The sequence below is a fragment of the Ascaphus truei genome, unplaced genomic scaffold (genome assembly GCF_040206685.1).
Source record: "Ascaphus truei isolate aAscTru1 unplaced genomic scaffold, aAscTru1.hap1 HAP1_SCAFFOLD_280, whole genome shotgun sequence".
In the NCBI taxonomy this organism is placed as follows: domain Eukaryota; kingdom Metazoa; phylum Chordata; class Amphibia; order Anura; family Ascaphidae; genus Ascaphus; species Ascaphus truei.
This window is the reverse complement of record NW_027455750.1, coordinates 434638-454285: the sequence shown is the minus strand read 5'-3', so window position 1 is coordinate 454285 and position 19648 is coordinate 434638. Positions and strand designations below refer to the sequence as shown.

General features: G+C 44.2%; 1 protein-coding gene across 1 annotated transcript in view; it reads left to right on the top strand.

The window, feature by feature from the left end:
• LOC142481564 (peptidyl-glycine alpha-amidating monooxygenase B-like) overlaps positions 1–19648 on the top strand; it is a 48964-nt gene that overhangs the window by 4301 nt on the left and 25015 nt on the right. The window contains exons 2-4 of the mRNA XM_075582945.1: positions 14089–14205; positions 15925–15997; positions 19221–19431. Coding sequence (XP_075439060.1) covers positions 14089–14205; positions 15925–15997; positions 19221–19431 — 401 coding nt within the window. The remainder of the gene's footprint in view (positions 1–14088; positions 14206–15924; positions 15998–19220; positions 19432–19648) is intronic.

The following is a 19648-nucleotide window of genomic DNA, read 5'->3' as shown; positions in this document are numbered from 1 at the left end:
AATTGGTACAGTACCAGATGCATGACCCAGTGGCTGGAGCTATATGCCAGGCAAGACAACCCCTCATTGGTGACGCATGCCCTCACTGACACGGTCATCATCATTATGAGAGAGTGGGACAAGTTCCATTTAGAGAGCGGCCTCCTCTACAGGATCATCCCCTACCACAATCACCCTGACAGGAGACAGTTGGTTCTGCCCAGAAACCTGCAGAATCGTGTCTTACGGTTCATGCACGATGACCACGGACATCTGGGGGTAGATAATATATTTGGACTAGTGAGGGAAAGATTCTTCTGGCCAAAAATGCGAGTGTCTGTAGAACACCATTGCCGGAAGTGCCTGAGGTGTATCCAGAGGAAGACTCTAGAGGCATCAGCAACATGCTGATGGTGACCGACCACTATACGCTGTACACCCAAGCGTTCCCTACCAAGGATTAGAAGGCCCTCACGGGGGCTAAGGTCCTATGGGAGAGGAACTTCGTACACTATGGGCTACCGAATCGCATACACTCGGATCAAGGGCAGGACTTCGAAAGCAAGCTCATCCGGGAGTTGCTGAAGATGCTCCATATTGAAAAGTCCAGAACGACTCCTTATCATCCTGAGGGAGATGTTCTGCTTGAGAAGTTCAACCGAACCCTACTCGACATGCTCGGCACCCTAAAGGGCTCCCAGAAGGCCGAATGGAGCAAGCACGTTGAAGCGATGGTGCACGCTTACAACTTCACTAGGCACAAATCCATGGGGTTCACACCGTACCTCCTGATGTTTGGGCGAGAGGCACGGCTGCCTGTAGACATCCGACTCCGGGTATCTACCGATGGGGTATCCAACACAACGCACTACCAGTATGTAAAAAGACTTCAGGATGGCCTGCACCACGCCTATCAGTTGGTGGAAAGGGCCTCATCCCATCTAAACGCCTGCAACAAGCGACGATATGACCACAAGGTCCACTATTGGGAACTACAGCCCGGAGACGCTGCGCAATCTAGGGATCCCCGGCAAACAGAAGTTGGCCGACCGCTGGAGCGACGGGGTCTTTGAGGTAGAGTCACAGATGCCGGGTCTCCCTGTCTACCGCATCCAAGACGCGGGTGGTAGGTTAAAGGTTTGGCACCGTAACCATTTACTGCCCATCCCTCAAGTAGGAGAGGATGACCCTGAACCAGAGACCGTAGCATTGGCCAGTGAGCCAGAGGGGTCCAACGAGAACTCAGTCTGTGTCTGAACCAATTCAGGATCCTATGGAGGAATCCTCTTCTAACGGAGACCAATGGGCACCTCCCGAAGGAGCAACGGGTAATGGACCTGTGCCGCATGTATCCACCCCAGTGGCTTCAACAAGACGCCCCCTGGACCCCAGGAGTCCAAGCTTTGTACCATTAAGAGACTTTACAGAGACTGTTGTACCCCCTATGACAGAGTCAGAGCCTCAAGATCACAATTGCTACTTCCTAGAGGGGTCTATGATTCGTTAGGGGCAGCCCACTAAGAGTCTTAGCAGCTGGCTCGGAGCAAGCTGGCTTTGATTATTGCTATGTTCACAGAATTGTTTAATCTTGTATAGAGTCTGCATCAGATTAAGTTGTAATCTCTGTATGCATTTTCCATTATATAATTCTGTGTGTGTTTTGTTATGCTGTTCCCAAGCGGGATATTGGTTTCTTCACCAGGGGGAGGATGTAGCCAGGTCCCCCTTTGGGTTCCCCTTACCTCTATGTCCTGCGGGCGGGGGATGGTTCAGGCTGCTATGTGATTATCAGAGAGGACACTCTCTTCCTCTCTTCCAATGCAAAAGTGGCTGCCACTTTTGCATTGGAAGAGAGGAAGAGAGGACAGCAGCCTGATAATCACATAGAAAATGGACGGTTTGAGTTTGACATATACTCTTGCATATTCTGCAGATGATTGATCAGGACTTGATTCTAAGCTTAATCTGAATTGGCTATTTTGTGTCTTGTAGGGGAATTAAGGGTTAAGGGAAGTACCTTGTGGTTCCGTTGGACCCAAGGGAACGTGCCTGAGGAAAGGGTCGTTACCCTGAAACGTTGCCCCTCTTACCCTCCCCCATTGTCTTTATATATTTATTTGTTAGCAGTTTCCCCTTTTTTCCCCCACTCCCCTTCCCTGTGTTTTTCCCCCCTACTCTTGTGCTTTTTAAGAACCATATATTCTGCATTTACAGTCGTTAAGCATTCCCATTTGTGATACCTATTGTTCTATTATTATTGCTATTACATTTTGGCTTATTCCGAGACTCTTTTCGTTTTCCCTATCAATCAGTGTGTGCTGAAGAGTAAACCAATGTGGCTAAATAAACAGGTAGGGGAGGAAATGGAAAGGAAGAGGCAGGCATTTAGATTCTTTGGGGCTTATTCACTAAACTTTGATAAGTGCATTAATGTACTATAAGTGCCCTTTTAGAACGATATTGCATATGTAGCTATTCACAAAGCTTCGATAGCAGGGCAATATTGCACTAAAACGGCTTTTTACTGAGCTATATAACACTCTGGCTATAACACTCTGGCTATAACACTCTGGCTGTAAGTAGTTAAGCAATAGTACCCAATATCATACAGTTGCTGCAAAGCGAAATACGATCTGGTCTTAAACGAGTATGGATGGAAACATAATTATGCCGCTGTATAAAGCATTAGTACACACCTTGGATATGCAGTACAGTTTTGGGCACCACTCCATAAAAAACCACCATTAGGAAATAGAAAAGGTGCAGAGAAGGGCCACCAAATGAATAAAGGGGATTGAAAATCTGATTATGAGGAAAGGTTAGCTAAATTACATTTGTTTACATTACAAAAGAGGTGTCTAAGTGGGAATATGATAACTATATACAAATTATGTTCAGGGTCAGTACACTGAGTTTTCAAAAGAACTATCCATCCCAAGGGCAGTACAAAGGACTCGGGGTCATCCTTTAAGGTTTGAGGAAAGGGGATTTCACCAGCAACAAAGGAAAGGGTTCTTAACTGTAGGGGCAGTTAAAATGTGAAATTCATTACCCATGGATATTGTGATGGCAGATACAATAGATATATTCAAAAAAGGTTGGACATCTTTTTAGAAAGGAAAGGTGTACAGGAATATACCAAATATGTAAACTTTGGAAGGATGTTGATCCAGGGAGATATCTGATTGCCAATATTTGGAGTCAAGAAGGAATTTATGTTTCGCCTTATGAGAGATCATTGCATGATGTTTCACTGGGGTTTTTTTGGTTGCCTTCCTCTGAATCAATAAACTGTAAATACAAATATAGATTAAGTGTTTGAAGTCTAAATTTAGCATAGGTTGAACTTGATGGACATATGTATTTTTTCATCTTTATCTACTATAATTATTTAACTATGCAATCCACTTATCCACACAAATATTTGCTCTCCCCAACTTCCAACAAGCTCACAGATGTATCACACCCTGTAACAGGGACTTATCACTGTTGGAGAGAAACTGCCTCTAAATCCAGCAGTGTGCTGGTTAATTGCACACAGACAATCAACCAGTCTCCACCTGGCTGATTATCACTGTTCGAAAAAAGCCTGGTTTGAGTAACAAGAAGGAGATTCCTTAGCTCAGCGGTGTGCAAACTGGGGGGCACGACTTCCAGGGGGGACGCAAGACTGCCTGCGGGGGGGTGCGCAATTTACAGAGGCCGGCGTGCTTCCCGAAGGCACTTAAATTAAGTGCCGTGGGCGCTGCAGGGCCTCTGTAAACCCTTTACTTACTTTGGCTCCACACGCGTCGCCATGGCAACGTGACACCAGAGCCTGGATGAGGGGGGGCGCGGGGGTGAGATGACCGCCGGCAGGGGGGCACAGGAAAAAAAGTTTGCGCCCCCCTGCCTTAGCTCACAAGGGAACTGACAGAAGGAAAAGGAGGGCTGTGTCCTTAGAGAAAGACGCAAGGGACCAGACCTCTGCCTGGACCCTCAAGCAGACCCCTACCCGGACACCACTGACCTGAAGGGCCACCTGTGTTAAGGCACCGCTGAGACTTTGGGGTGATAAGTGGCTTTTCCCCCCAGCCTTGCAGAGAGGGACTGGGGAAGTAAGTTAGCCCTTACACAGGGATAGGTGTTTATTGTTTTATGTATATTTTTGTTGCTGTATGGTTTAAAGGAACAGGCAATAAAGCCTCATTTTAACTTCACCTTAAAAATGGTCTCCATTGCATACCTCTGCACACATCTCTCACACACCCCAACTTCACTCCACCATATAAAGTCTTGCCTAACCTTTTACTGTACTTTGCATTAACGTATAATTTGTCTGCAAGCTCACCCAGAATGTAATAGTTTTTTTAGATGTAACAACTGACAAGAGTGTTCTAGTGTGACCTTTTATGTGAATGCAACAAAAGCCTGTGTATATCCTCAGTGCTTCATCAATGCCCGCATCACTATTATTACACCTTTTCTAGTTTCACAGCGATTTCCTAAGTACTGCTTAAAATCAGAGGCTCAATACAGTGGTGCTCAACTCCAGTCCTCAAGACTCCCCAACAGGTCAGATTTTAAGGATATCCATTCTTCAGATTCATGCTTCCAGTGGTGCAGTCGAAGATTGAGCCACCTGTGTGAAGGCTGGGATATCCTTATAACCTGTATGTTGGGGGGGGAGAGAGTCTTGAGGACTGGAGTTGAGCACCACTGGCTCAGTACAGGATTGCCTGTTTCCTGTTTTAACTTAATTAAACCTTCCTTATTTCATTCAGATTAAAAAAAGCAATTTTCTAACAAATGCAACTGAATCACTGTTTTGTACAAACTCAGATACCACTTGTAAGGTTTATTATTAGTGCCACCAACTGGTAACTGGGAATTACTGCAGAGGTTTTGTGGGCTTCTATCCATTGAAGACCCATTGAAATGGTTGTGATGGGGCTATGACATTTCAGTTTGCCAGTTGCATTCCTGCTTATTGTGTGAATAAACTAAAAGCAAGAAAAAATTAGCCGGGCAGCTTTATTTTACAGTAGCTTCTTTTTTTTAAATTGCTGATGCTTCACAGGGTGTTTTTACAGTGACCTTGATTTGTCTTTTGCTTTAATTTTTCCTGATTTAACAAATACTTCTTAGATTCTCGTTATTAAAAAGTCTGGATATCATTATGGAAAGTGTCTGAATGGGCCATATATCACGCCATATATCCTGTCATTTTGTTTGCTTTAGGAAAATAAAACATCCAATACAGTTCCCTTTTTAAGCATCAATAAGGACAGCTGAGAGCACTCGGGTGGACTTGTATAAAGGTGTATTTATTATTAAAAATGGTTGACGTTTCAGTCCCGACATGGACCTTTCTCACAGAAAGGTCCAGGTTGGGACTGAAACATTGACCATATTTAATAATAAATACACCTTTATACAAGTCCACGCGAGTGCTCTCAGCTGTCCATATACTTAGCCATAATTACTTTTGGTATGACGACAAGTACTATTTGCAAATCAGGGGCACTGCTATGGGCACCAGATTTGCCCCAAACTATGCCAACATTTTTATGGGCATGTGGGAAGACGAATACATCTGGTCCAACCATGAGTTTGGGGCAAGTCTGGTGTCCTGGCAGAGATACATTGACGATATTCTGTTTGTATGGGACGGGAGCCTGGAGAGACTACAGCTATTTCTAACCACACTTAACAACAATCCCTACAACCTGAAGTTCACATATAAATATAGTCAAACGACCATCGACTTTTTAGATTTACAGTTATATGTGTTGAATGGGATTTTAGAAACCAAAACGTTTGTAAAAGAGGTGGACTGCCATAATTTCTTGATGGGGGATAGTGGTCATCTAGATAGGTGGATAAACAACATCCCCCTGGGCCAACTACAAAGAGTAAAACGAAACTGTACTCAGGATAACGTTTTCCAGGAACAAGCAAATGATCTAATGGAAAAGTTTATTGATAGAAAATACAAGAAAGAAGTTGTAGATGAGGCCTTTAGCAGAGTCAAACAGATGGAGCGTAAAGACTTGTTAACTTACAAATCAAAAGAAATCAAGGAAAATAGAGGTGAGGAAGGCAAAATATCTGTGCCATTCGTTACACAATTTACGAGCTCCTCCAAACATATTAGGAAGATATTCCAAAAGCATTGGAATATTCTCCAAAAAGACCCTATTTTACAAGGGATTTTACCAACTAAACCCGAAATTATTTTCACCAAGGCCCCTAACCTCAAACAGAGATTAGCTCCCAGCTGTTTGAAAAAAGAATGCATCAAACCTGTAAGTATAACAAATGGCTTCTATAAGTGTCTGACATGCAGAGGCTGTAAATTATGCCAAAATACATCAAAGTCTTATAAACAAATAACATCTGCAACAACAAATGAAGAGTTTGAAATAAAGGATTTTATTGACTGCAACTCAAGTCATGTAATATACATGCTACAGTGCCCATGTAATAAACAATACATAGGGAGGACAACACGTAAATTGAAACTAAGAATTGCTGAACACGTGAAAAATATAGAAAGAGGTTTTGTCCAACACAGTGTATCAAAACACTTTAAGGAATACCACGGCCAAAACCCAAATGGTCTACAATTTGTTGGAATAGACAAAATTCATCCCAATTGGAGGGGTGGAAACCAGGTCATAAAAATATCCAGACAGGAAACTTTCTGGATTTATACCCTAAAAACGTTAACACCTTTGGGTATGAATATTGATATTGACCTGGGGTCCTTCCTGAGAGAGTAATATTAATATCCTACTCGACATACCTCTATATTTTCGGTACTGTATTCAATTAAGTGTTCTTGTCCATATTCCATCTTCCCCTATGTAGGCCTGTAAGATGCCTCCCAAAAATCCTTTGAACTGTTGTACAAATCTTAGACTGTCAACCCCTGCTTAAGAGAAGTAAGATAAGCCAAATTATCTGTTTAGTCTGAGTGTTATAAAGTAGGAAGAATGTAATTACTGTTCAATGGCCTTTGGTGTTCTTGATTACTGAAAGTACTGCTCTTCTTTCTTGACTTCAATTCACTAAGCTTATGGGAAGATCATTAAATAGGTGCTTATCCATCCTGTCCCCCCTGGAAGCATTTATGTTTATTATGTTTATTATTAGTGTGTAGCTATCTCTTACCCCAATATGACTGTGGGTTGTATCACTCTTGATACCATCTAACTCATGCCATTAGTACTAATATAATGCTCCACATGATATAGTGGATTATATAGTGTAAATACTGTGTCACAGATAACAATCAGGAACACCAACAGTATAGATCTATAAGGGTTTACCAAGTAACGATTACTATGTCAATCATAGAAATAATCTTTACTATGTTCGCAATGTTTAATACCGAAGTAAATAAGTTTTTTCATGATCTGAATATGTTCTACCTAAGCCACAGGTAATTTTAATATGTTGTATCGGAAATATGATATGTGGTATGTCCACTTATAGTGTTTAATTTGGGTTTGTTGTTTATCAAAGATACCAGCTACCAAATTATTCATCTGTATTTAAGTCTCTGTTTCACTTAGCTATATATAGATTTGTGTATATCGTAATCTATTAACTCCTGACTCAATGTCTCTCATCTGTATATATAGTCTAGATCCAATATTTAGTAATACTCTTGTTGTCAGATCTGACTAAATTTTCTGGTCCCTTCATTATCAATAAGCTTGATGTGTCATTATGATGATTTGCCAATACACTATCCAAATATAACATATTATTGACTTCCAGTCCTAAGTACAAATCTCTCTATTGCTGGCACTTAAAGAGTTGGCTCTAAATTATTTGTTAAAAAGAACTTATGCCAATTTAGTGAGCTCTGGCAGTATTTAAAAATTGTATATATGCATATTCTAGCCTTAACAATGTATACAACTTGTCTTAATGGTAGGGGCATTAAGCTCCATTTAATTCACCTTCTAACTGTTCTTGTGTGTGTATGAAATTTTGTTGTGTTTTCTGTTACCCAACCCAGCGATCCTAGTTGTCATACAACATATATAGTGTCTAAATTTCTATTCTAATACCAATTGGCACAATTAGATATATGAGGTTAGCTTATGTTCCTCAATAAGAAAGATCCCTGATTAGTTTATGTACTCAATATGATCCCTGATTAGATTAGGGAAACAAGAGATTATGGCATTACAGCCAATTGACTCTATAGGCTAAGGCATAAACCAGTATTGTCAAATGTATACATTATGTAATTATCTCTTCTTAAAGTACATATAGGTATCGCCAGTCTGGGTAATAGGAACATTTGGTTCATCTTGTGTTCACCATTCGTTTTTAATTAGTACCCGTCACGGAGGTAATGTGTCTAATATAATTGTTTGCAAGCATCCAATCAGTCACAGGAGGTGGGTATATATACCAGGGGTGGGGAGATACAATGGTATTATGCCCCTGAGGAAGCCCTAGAGGAGAAACGCGTAGGGCAGACCCTGCAGTCATTGCAGGCATTGCAAACCGAGCAGAGTGAGACGCGCTGCAGAACGGAGTGGAGATAGCGCTGTGACGTCATTGGAGGTCGAAGTCTCGCGAGAATTGGAGCCGGAGCACGTGACGCGGAAGTAAACCAAGCTAGCAGCAGTGCAGTGGACCGGACAGCTTACTCTACGAGTGTGAGAGACTCAATTCAAACTCTCAACTGCTTGAAATTATTTCACACCATGTGAGTGAGATACTGTTTGTTATTTTTTAGATAGTTTTTACAATAAAAGGTTTTATACTATTTTTGTTCCATTGTCCCTCTTCCCCCTCCCCCCCCCCCCCTCCCTGGTGAGCTATATCCCATGTTAAGGAGACACGCAGCTGCAGATGAAAAGGTGACCCCTGAAGCAAGCAGCAGTCGTGGAGAGTCTGAGATCCATGCAAACAGCAAAGAAATCCCAGCAGCAGTGTTCCTGAATCCCAGTGGTGGATTAAAGGCTTTTATTTGGCTGATTAAGTGTAAGTGTATACCTTACCACCTTAACTCTGAAAGTAACAGACATACTGCCCTATGATATTTTTCTCTTTTTCTCTTTGTCTCTTTCCTGGCTTATTTGCGCCTAGGTCATTTCTTCTCTATATATATATATATATATATATATATATATATATATATATATATATATATACATGGAGCCCATGTGAATGGATATTCCAGGCAAAAGGTGACACATTGTGTGCTCATGTGCATGTCATCTCCCAGAATCCCTTGCTGCAGTGGGAGCACTGTATGCGAGGTGATAATGGTTGAAAGGCAGGGTTGCAGACCTGTCTAAGACATGAATGTGCTCACAAGTGATATTCTTTATTGGCTATATGATAACGGTGGAGGTTTTCTGTCGCCTTTTTCACCCACCATAACTTGAAATGTATATATATATATATATATATATATATATATATATATATATATATATATATATATACATATATATATATATATGTATATATATATATATATATATATATATATATATATATATATATACATATATATATATATATATATATATATATATATATATATATATATATATATATATATATATATATATATATATATATATATGCGACAGAAAACCTCCACCGTTATATATATATATATATATATATATATATATATATATATATATATATATAAATATATATATATATATATATATATACACACATACACAGACATTGTACTCATTTATTCCGCACTATCGCAACTGGACTAACACGGACTAACACGGACTATATCAGAAAATAGACGTGTTAGTCCAGTTGAGATAGTGCAGAATAAATTAGTTCTTCAGTATTCGGTGATACCTTTTTTATTTACTAACAATTTATGTCATAGGACAAGCTTTCGAGAGTTATCCTCTCTTCTTCAGGTCAGCAATACTGATATACAAAGGAATCTATGGCTAAAACATATATATATATATATATATATATATATATATATATATATATCTACTATATATTTCTGAAAGTGTCCTATGTGTCCGGGTCTGTATGTGTCTCCCTGTGTCCCTCCCTGTGTCCCTAGCGGCAATCTCATTGGACCTTGGGCCTTGGGCCAGGCCAATGAGATTGCTCCCTTGGTCCGCCCGCCCGCCCCCCTCTCATTGGCCTGAGGCGGAGTGAAGGGGACACACCACACACACACACCACACACACACCACACACACACCACACACACACCACACACACACCACACACACACCACACACACCACACACACACCACACACACACCACACACACACCACACACACACCACACACACCACACACACACCACACACACCACACACACACACACACACCACACACACACACACACACCACACACACACACACACACTTTTTCCTCCCCCCCCCCCCATCGCCGCTACAGTCAGCGGGGGAGCGGAGCGAGCGCCCGGGACACACACACACAGCACGCGGCTCTGGCTCTCCCTCACCCGGCGCTCTCCTTCCCCCCCCTCCCCCCCCAAAAAAACACACACAGAGACACACACAGAGAGCACGCGGCTCTCCCCTCACACAGGCGGCTCTCTCACCCGGCGAGGCCGCTCTCTCACCCGGCGAGGCCGCTCTCATACCCGGCGCTCACCCCCCCCCCCCCCACACACAGAGAGCACGCGGCACTCCCCTCGCACAGGCCGCTCTCACCCGGCGAGGCCGCTCTCTCACCCGGCGCTCACCCCCCCTCCCCCCACTCTCACCCGGCGCTCCCCCCCTCCCCCCCACTCTCACCCGGCGCTCACCCCCCCAACTCTCACCCGGCGCTCACCCCCCCCCCCCCACACACACACAGAGAGCACGCGGCTCTCCCCTCACACATGCCGCTCTCTCACCCGGTGAGGCTGCTCTCGCGGCGCCGAGTACCCAAGATGGCGGCGCCCGGGACACAGCGGGGGAGCGGCCACAACACGCTGCCTCCCGCCTCAGATCCACGTGGGACCTGCCGGATGGGTGAGTGAGCGGCCTTCACCTCCCCTCCACCCCCCTTCACCTCCCCTCCACCCCCCTCCCCTCCAGTGTCAGTGTCTCCCCGATACCCCCCCCCCTCCGGCGCCGCTACAGTCAGCGGGGGAGCGAGCGCCCGGGACACAGCGGGGGAGCGGCCACAACACGCTGCCTCCCGCCTCAGATCCACGTGGAACCTGCCGGACGGGTGAGTGAGCGGCCTTCACCTCCCCTCACCCCCGTTCACCCACCCCTCACCCCCGTTCACCCACCCCTCACCCCCGTTCACCCACCCCTCACCTCCCCCTCACCCCCTTTCACCTCCCCTCACTCCACTTCTCCCATTTACCTCCCCCCCTTCACCTCCCCTCCACTCCCCCTTCACCTCCCCTCCACTCCCCCCTTCACCTCCCCTCCACTCCCCCCTTCACCTCCCCTCCTTCCCCCCTCTTCACTTCCCCTCCACCCCCCCCCTCTTCACCTCCCTTCCACCCCCCCCTCTTCACCTCCCTTCCACCCCCCCCTCTTCACCTCCCTTCCACCCCCCCCTTCACCTCCCTTCCACCCCTCCCTTCCACCCCCCCCCTTCACCTCCCCTCCACCCCCCCCCCTTCACCTCCCCTCCACCCCCCCTTCACCTCCCCTCACCCCTTTCACCTCCCCTCACCCCCTTTCACCTCCCCTCACTCCACTTCTCCTCCCTTCCACCCCCCATTTACCTCCCCTCCACCCCCCCTTCACCTCCCCTCCACCCCCCCTTCACCTCCCTTCCACCCCCCCTTCACCTCCCTTCCACCCCCCCTTCACCTCCCTTCCACCCCCCCTTCACGTCCCTTCCACCCCCCCATTCACCTCCCTTCCACCCCCCCCTTCACCTCCCCTCCACCCCCCCCCTTCGCCTCCCCTCCACACCCCCCCTTCGCCTCCCCCACCCCTTCCCACTGCCTCCCCTTCCCACCGCCTCCCCCCCCCTTCCCACCGCCTCCCCCCCCTTCCCACCGCCTCCCCCCCCTCCTTCCCACCGCCTCCCCCCTCCTTCCCACCGCCTCCCCCCCCCCTCCTTCCCACCGCCTCCCCCCCCCCTCCTTCCCACCGCCTCCCCCCCCCTCCTTCCCACCGCCTCCCCCCCTCCTTCCCACCGCCTCCCCCCTCTCCTTCCCACAGCCTCCCCCCTCCTTACCACCGCCTCCCCCCTCCTTCCCACCTCCCCCCCCTCCTTTTCCCCCCCTCCTCCCCCTCCCCCCCCCCCCACTCCCCCTCCCGACCCTTCCCCCCCTCCTTTCTTCCCCCCCACCCCCTCCCCCTCCTCCCATCCACGCCTTCCCCCTTGACCCCCCCCCACCCCACGCTCGCACCCCTTCCCACCCCCACACCCCTTCCCCCCCCCCCCCCCTAGCCCCACCTCCCCACTTCCCCCCAGTCCCCTTCCCCTCCCCTTCCCCACGCCCCTGATCCCCCCCCCTCCCCCTTTCCTACCCCCCCCTCCGCTCCCCTTCCCCCCCCCTCCGCTCCCCTTCCCCCCGCTCCCCTTCCCCCCTCCGCTCCCCTTTCCGCTCCCCTTTCCACCCCCACCTCCGCTCCCCTTTCCTCCCCCCCTCCCCCCCCTCTGCTCCCCTCCCCTCCACCCCTTTTTCCCCTCCACCCCTTTCCCCTCCCACACTTCCACCCTTACTCCCCCTCCTCTAACCCTTCCCCCCCTCCTCTAACCCTTCCCCCCCCTCCTCTAACCCTTCACCCCCCTCTAACCCTTCCCCCCTCCTCCACCCCTTGCCCCCCTCCACCACCCCCTCCTCCCCTTCCCGCCGCCCTTCGCCTTCCTGCCCGCCTTACCGCCTCCCCACCCCCGCCTCTGCCTTTCACCCGCCCTTACTCCGGCCGCCTCTGCCTTTCACCCACCGCCTCACAGCCGCTGCACGCACTCAACAGACACCCGCCACACTCGACACATACCTGCCGCCACACACACCTGCTGCCTCCCGCCCCTACGCACCGACATCACTGACCCACCGCCTCACACCCTAGCAGGACCCCCACTCACAGACAGCACTCACAACCCACGCGCCACCCGCCGCCTCACACCCTAGCAGGACCCCCACTCACAGACAGCACTCACAACCCACGCGCCACCCGCCGCCTCACACCCTAGCACGACCCCCACTCACAGACAGCACTCACAACCCACGCGCCACCCGCCGCCTCACACCCTAGCAGGACCCACACTCACAGACAGCACTCACAAACCACGCGCCACCCGCCGCCTCACACCCTAGCAGGACACACGCCTCACATTTTTACATCACTTATAGCACCAAAATATACATTGTACTGTGGTGTGGTTACAATAAACCATTTTTATACAACATCGTATTACATTTTCTTCCATCTTTCTTTTCAATATTATTATCCAACCTTTACAACAAACAGTCACCTATTGTTCCACGATTTATAAATAATACTACCTATTACGCATTTACATCCCGGGCAACGCCGGGTCTCTCAGCTAGTATATATATATACATACTGTGTGTATATATATATATGTATATATACATACTGTATGTATGTATATATGTGTGTGTATTACCCATTTACCTGCTCCTGTCATCTGTAGGCTCCGATAGGGAGGTGATCTTCTTTGCAGCTTCTTTCTTTGACGTGAATTAAATGACAGTGTATTTTTGGCATTATTTCACTATCCTTTGTTCCTGGGTCTGGATAGGATTAATGCCAACGCTGGCATAGCATCTCGTTATTGGAAGTTATCTGAACGTTATACTACAATAACGTTCCTTTAAACCTATGCTAATGAGATGTAGTTTGGAGGTTGTAGTAACGTCTGTTCCTTCTTTAGGAGCTGTCTGGATCTGGATCTGTGTTGTAGGTTTGCCTTGTGCTCCCTCTTGTGTTTAGAAATAGAGCGACTGCCGTGCTTTTTGAAACTCAAGAAAAGTGGTTGAAAATAAGTTATTTAAAACAGTTAAGTAATTTCAATATAGCAGCACAGAAGATTTTTTTTGCCCCAGCTGCGACTGTGCTGCATCTTTAACCAATACTTACTGTGTAAATGACATTAACATTTCTAATGTGTAGCATATTACTAAACACATCTCTGTCTACAGCTCATTTGATAAAAACTTTGTTTATCAACAAAGAGGAATCGGACCAATTGAGGAAAGCACTATACTTGTTGTCAGCCAAAACAGCTCTACAGTGCTCAAGTCAACAGGCAAGAATCTGTAAGTGATTAGTCAGGTTGTTTTATTTTCACCTCTTAATGTTCACCATAACTTGCATGAGTATACATTGCAGTTCCTGCGGTAATTGTGCACATTGGTAAATTGTGCCCCTAAATCAAGGGTGGGCCACACCAGTCCTCAAGAGCCACCAACATGTCAGGATATATCTACTTCCGGACAGGTGGCTCAATCAGTGGCTCAGCACAATGTCATCTCCCGATGATGATGTGGCTTTTTGTTGGTCGCTGGAGGCAAGTCTGACTCCACCGCAGCGTTGAGTCCTTTGGGCAAGTATACTATACAAGTATACTTGCCCAAAGGAATTGCCAGCAGCGTGGCATTTTACTTTAAAGTGGCAGTTTTCAGCATTATTTTTAACCCAACTTCAAAAAATAAACAAGCAGCATGGAGTGATAATACTGAGAAATAGAAATATCACTTTAACCCCTTTGCTAGTCATAATGGTGTTTCTACGATGTATTTCAGACCCCCATGGCAGTGTAGTATGTGATAATAAAGTAGAACATATTTGCAGAGCATCACCTGCCTACAATGCTTTCTATTTTACACCTCCCCTTGCTCTTGCCTTCAACCCATAGTTGTAAGCAGATAGAGAAACTGTATGCACAGTAGTGTTTTATACTTTTTGCTCACTGGGGGAGGCTGGCGAGCATTAGTAAGTGTCAATAGTTTTTATTGTTGGAGGGATCCAATAATGCATTTTCAATTTCTGATTTGTAAAACAAAGAATATTAAAAGGTTCAAATGGTTGGATAGTTATCCTGTAAAGTTATGATTCCCTTAATAGTTTTCAAGTGGAAAGTTTCTCTTAGGTCCTCCAATCTTATATTGCGCACATAATATCACACAATTTGTTCAAATTATAAGGTCCAACCAATAGACCTAGTCAACCCTGCATGTTCGTCTACTTTTATTTTCTGGTTAAGAATTTAAATTCCTAGCACCCCCCTTTGAAACATACTCTCAGTTGAGCAGGTCATTCCACTTTTTGTTTATAGTTATATAGTCTTTAAAAAGCTCTGCTCGTTCAACTTTTTGTTTTCAAAATTGCTTGAACCAGAGGTCAGGACCTCTACTACTTTGCTTCCCCTTGCTAAGGAGTTATTTGTGTCCAACATTCCAGGAGCAGAGACTAGCAACAGATGAGGAACTGGCAGAGAGACAGTCGGTAATTGTGACGTTTAAGGTTACTGCTCTGATTAAAAATAATGCTAATTCTCAGAAGGGCAGGTGCAAACAGGAACAGTGTTAAAGAAAGAGGGGTTGATAACTCTTTAGGAATAAAAAAATATGCATAGTTTGTTCCAGGAAATCTTTTCAAGGAATGCAAAAGACCCATTTGACTATTAAATTATGTTATTTACATAGCCATAATATTTATGAATGAGCCATGGGAATGTTCTGCAACTTCCACTTCACAAGAGTTGTGGGTCATGTCCTGTAACCAGAGGTTTATAGGGTTCAAAGTTTGGGGTACTCTTCTGATTAATTACGACCACATAAAAAGGACTGGTTTCACACACGTGTAGCTGACACAAGGAATCTTGGCAATTTGGGTATAAACTCTCATATTACGAGGTAAATAATTTATGATTGTCAAAAAATAAACAAATGGAGCAAAACGGAAAATATAGTAATGCTTATTTGCCATTTGTCATTCTTATGACTAACATTTTTATTTTTCATGTGTATTTGCAGTTTTTATTTGCCACATGGTTTAAGTGTCGATAAAGACGGGAACTATTGGGTCACTGATGTTGCTTTGCATCAAGTAGGGTTTTCAATTAAATGTAATACAGTAAGATGGGAAAGTGAATGTAATTGTTTCATATTTTTCAATAAGTCATTGCTAGACCAACATGTGACATGTCATAAGTTAAAGCAATAATCCACTAATAGGTTTCACCTTTTTTCTCTGGTTTAGAAGATACTTGAAAATAAATGTTTATTCAGTGTATGAAAATACAGATCCCAACACAGATTTCTTTGCAGTTTTATATATAATTTATTCTTGTAGCAGTTTACAATACCAAGCTTCAGTTTGTATGGGCAAGGACAGGTTAACAATGGTGAACAGACTTGGGCTATATATTTTCTGTTCTGTTCTGATGCATCTACTAACAAGCATGATTCATATAGTAATTTGTAGCCACTAAATGAACCTATTACTATTAAGCAGTAATAAGATTAGGAAGACGAGCCTTGTATAATAACAGAAAGAACAAAAACAAACCAAAAGCCTGGGCGTACCGCCAGTGTTCTTATCTAAACCTTGGATACGTGAGATGTTGTGTACTCAAAATGTACTATTAACAATTCACTTGGTCTAACTTTTCTATGAAATAAGTTTCCCTTAAATGTGTTCTTCTTTCTAACATCCTCAATCAGTTTTTACAAACTAACACTGCAGAATAGTCTGGATTACAAAATTGATACAAACAGACAACATTTATTTATTTACAAAATGTTTTACCAGGAAGTAATACATTGAGAGTTACATCTCGTTTTCAAGTATGTCCTGGGCACAGAGTTATGATGGCAAATACAGTTAGGTCCGGAAATAATTGGACACTAACACAATTTTCATAATTTTGACTCTGTACGCAACCACAATGGATTTGAAATGAAACAACCGAGATGCAATAGAAGTGTAGACTTTCAGCTTTAATTCAAGGGGTTGAACAAAAATATCGTATGAAACGTTTAGGAATGTCAACCATTTTCATACACAGTCCCCTTATTTCAGGGGCTCAAATGTAATTGGACAAATTAACACAATCATAAATAAAATGTTCATTTTTAATACTTTGTCAAGAATCCTTTGCAGGCAATGACTGCTTGAAGTCTGGAACGCATGGACATCACCAAACGCTGGGTTTCCTCCTTTGTGATGCTTTGCCAGGCCTTTACTGCAGCTGTCTTCAGTTGTTGTTTGTTCGTGGGTCTTTCTGCCTTAAGTTTTGTCTTCAGCAAGTGAAATGCATGCTTGATCGGGTTGAGATCAGGTGATTGACTCGGCCATTGCAGAATATTCCACTTCTTTGCCTTAAAAAACTCCTGGGTTGCTTTCGCAGTATGTTTTGGGCCATTGTCCATCTGTAAAGTGAAGCGCCGTCCAATCAATTTCGCTGAATTTGGCTGAATCTGAGCAGACAATATATCCCTATACATTTCAGAATTCATCTGGCTGCTTCTGTCTTCTGTCACATCATCAATAAGCACTTGTGGCCCAGTGCCATTGTAAGCCATGCATGCCCATGCCATCACACTGCCTCCACCGTGTTTTACAGATGATGTGGTATGCTTCGGATCATGAGCCGTTCCAAGCCTTCTCCATACTTTTTTCTTCCCATCATTCTGGTACAGGTTGATCTTTGTTTCATCTGTCCAAAGAATGCTGTTCCAGAACTGAGCTGGCTTTTTTAGATATTGTTTGGCAAATTTTAATCTGGCCTTTCTATTCTTGAGGCTTATGAATGGTTTGCACCTTGTGGTGAACCCTCTGTATTTGCTCTCGTGAAGTCTTCTCTTTATGGTAGACTTGGATAATGATATGCCTACCTCCTGGAGAGTGTCCTTCAGTTGGCTGGATGTTGTGAAGGGGTTTTTCTTTACCATGGAAAGGATCCTACGATCATCCAACACTGTTGTTTTCCGTGGACGTCCAGGCCTTTTTGTGTTGCAGAACTCACCAGTGCGTTCTTTTTTTCTCAGAATGTACCAAACTGTTGATTTGGCCACTCCTAATGTTCCTGCTATCTCTCTGATGGATTTTCTTTTTTTGCAGCCTAAGGATGCCGAGTTTCACTTGCATTGAGAGCTCCTTTGACCGCATGTTGTGGGTTCACAGCAGCAGCTTCCAAATGTGAATGCCACACCTGGAATCAACTCCAGACCTTTTACCTGCTTAATTGATGATGAAATAAGGAAGAAATAGCCCACACCTGTCCATGAAACCGCTTTTGAGTCAATTGTCCAATTACTTTTGGTCCCTTGGAAAAGATGGGGCTACATATTAATGCGATGTAATTCCTAAACCCTTTCTCCAATTTGGATGTGAATACCCTCAAATTAAAGCTGATAGACTGCACTTTAAGCCCATATTCATTATTTAACTGTATCTTGAATTTATTTTGTTACACAGCCAAAATAACTAAACTTGAATCAGTGTCCAATTATTTCCGGACCTAACTGGGTAACAAATACATAGTTACATGAAGTGAGCAGGGTTATGCATTATATACAAGACATTGCATGCACAGTTAGGATATTATGATTAGGGTATTATTATTATATGTTATAGGATATATTTTTATTTATATATATATATATATATATATATATATATATATATATATATATATATATCTATGTGTGTGTGTGTGTGTGTGTGTTATAGGTGTATGTAACAGTTACAGACCAGATTAAAATGCGAGACAGCTTTAGTTTTGAAATCCATATCTAAGTTCTTTCAAATCACTTTAATTCAATTTACATTACTCGTCTGTAATGAACCTGCATTTTTCATGAGTTTAAAATGGCTGTAGACAGCGAGATACCTGTGTCCAAGTAATAGTTGTTACCTATAAGATCACAGCTGCTGATTTTCTTACGTACAGGTACTGTAGCTGTGCAGCAGCCATCTTGTAATTGTTCAAATGCCCTTATCTCTTTTGTACTAAAACGTCTCTATGGTGACCTTGTGCCTCACCGGATTTTAGGTATAACCAACGCACTTGTACACAGTGAATTCACTTAGTTTGCCCATAAATTGAATGGGTGGGTGCCTCAGAAACGTGGTCGGACTCCGGGCCCAATGAGAGGTTTGAGAAGCACTGCCTTATCTTAAATAGAACAATATAGTGATAATTTAGAATACAACAATGTGGGGAGTTATCAATCAAGGTTTTTAGTGTTTTTAAAAGTTCTTAGTTTTGCTTCCTTTCATGAGATATACAATTTTAAAGCCTACTTTTCTTTCCTTATCTGCAAAGATATTTAAGCTGGGACCACAAGGTAAAGAGTCTCCACTCTTAGTTCTGGGTAAAGCATTTCAACCAGGTAGTGACCAGAAACATTTCTGTCAGCCAACTGATGTTGCAGTGGACCCAATAACTGGTAACTTCTTTGTATCGGATGGTTACTGCAACAGTCGGATCATGCAGTTTTCACCCAATGGGATGTTCATCATGCAGTGGGGAGAAGGTAAGTCACAATTGTGTAATGGAAAATAACAAAGCCAAAATCATACAGCTATGTACTATGTAAGGTTTATGCATGCGTTAGAATCTAGTCATCTTTAGGGAAATTCTCCAAGGTCAGAACATTTCCTCATAATATTGGCATGAGGAAATTTTCGATGGTGTTCATTTATTAAATCTTTTTTTTTGGTTTTGGATAATGAGGCTCATCAGTACTGTAG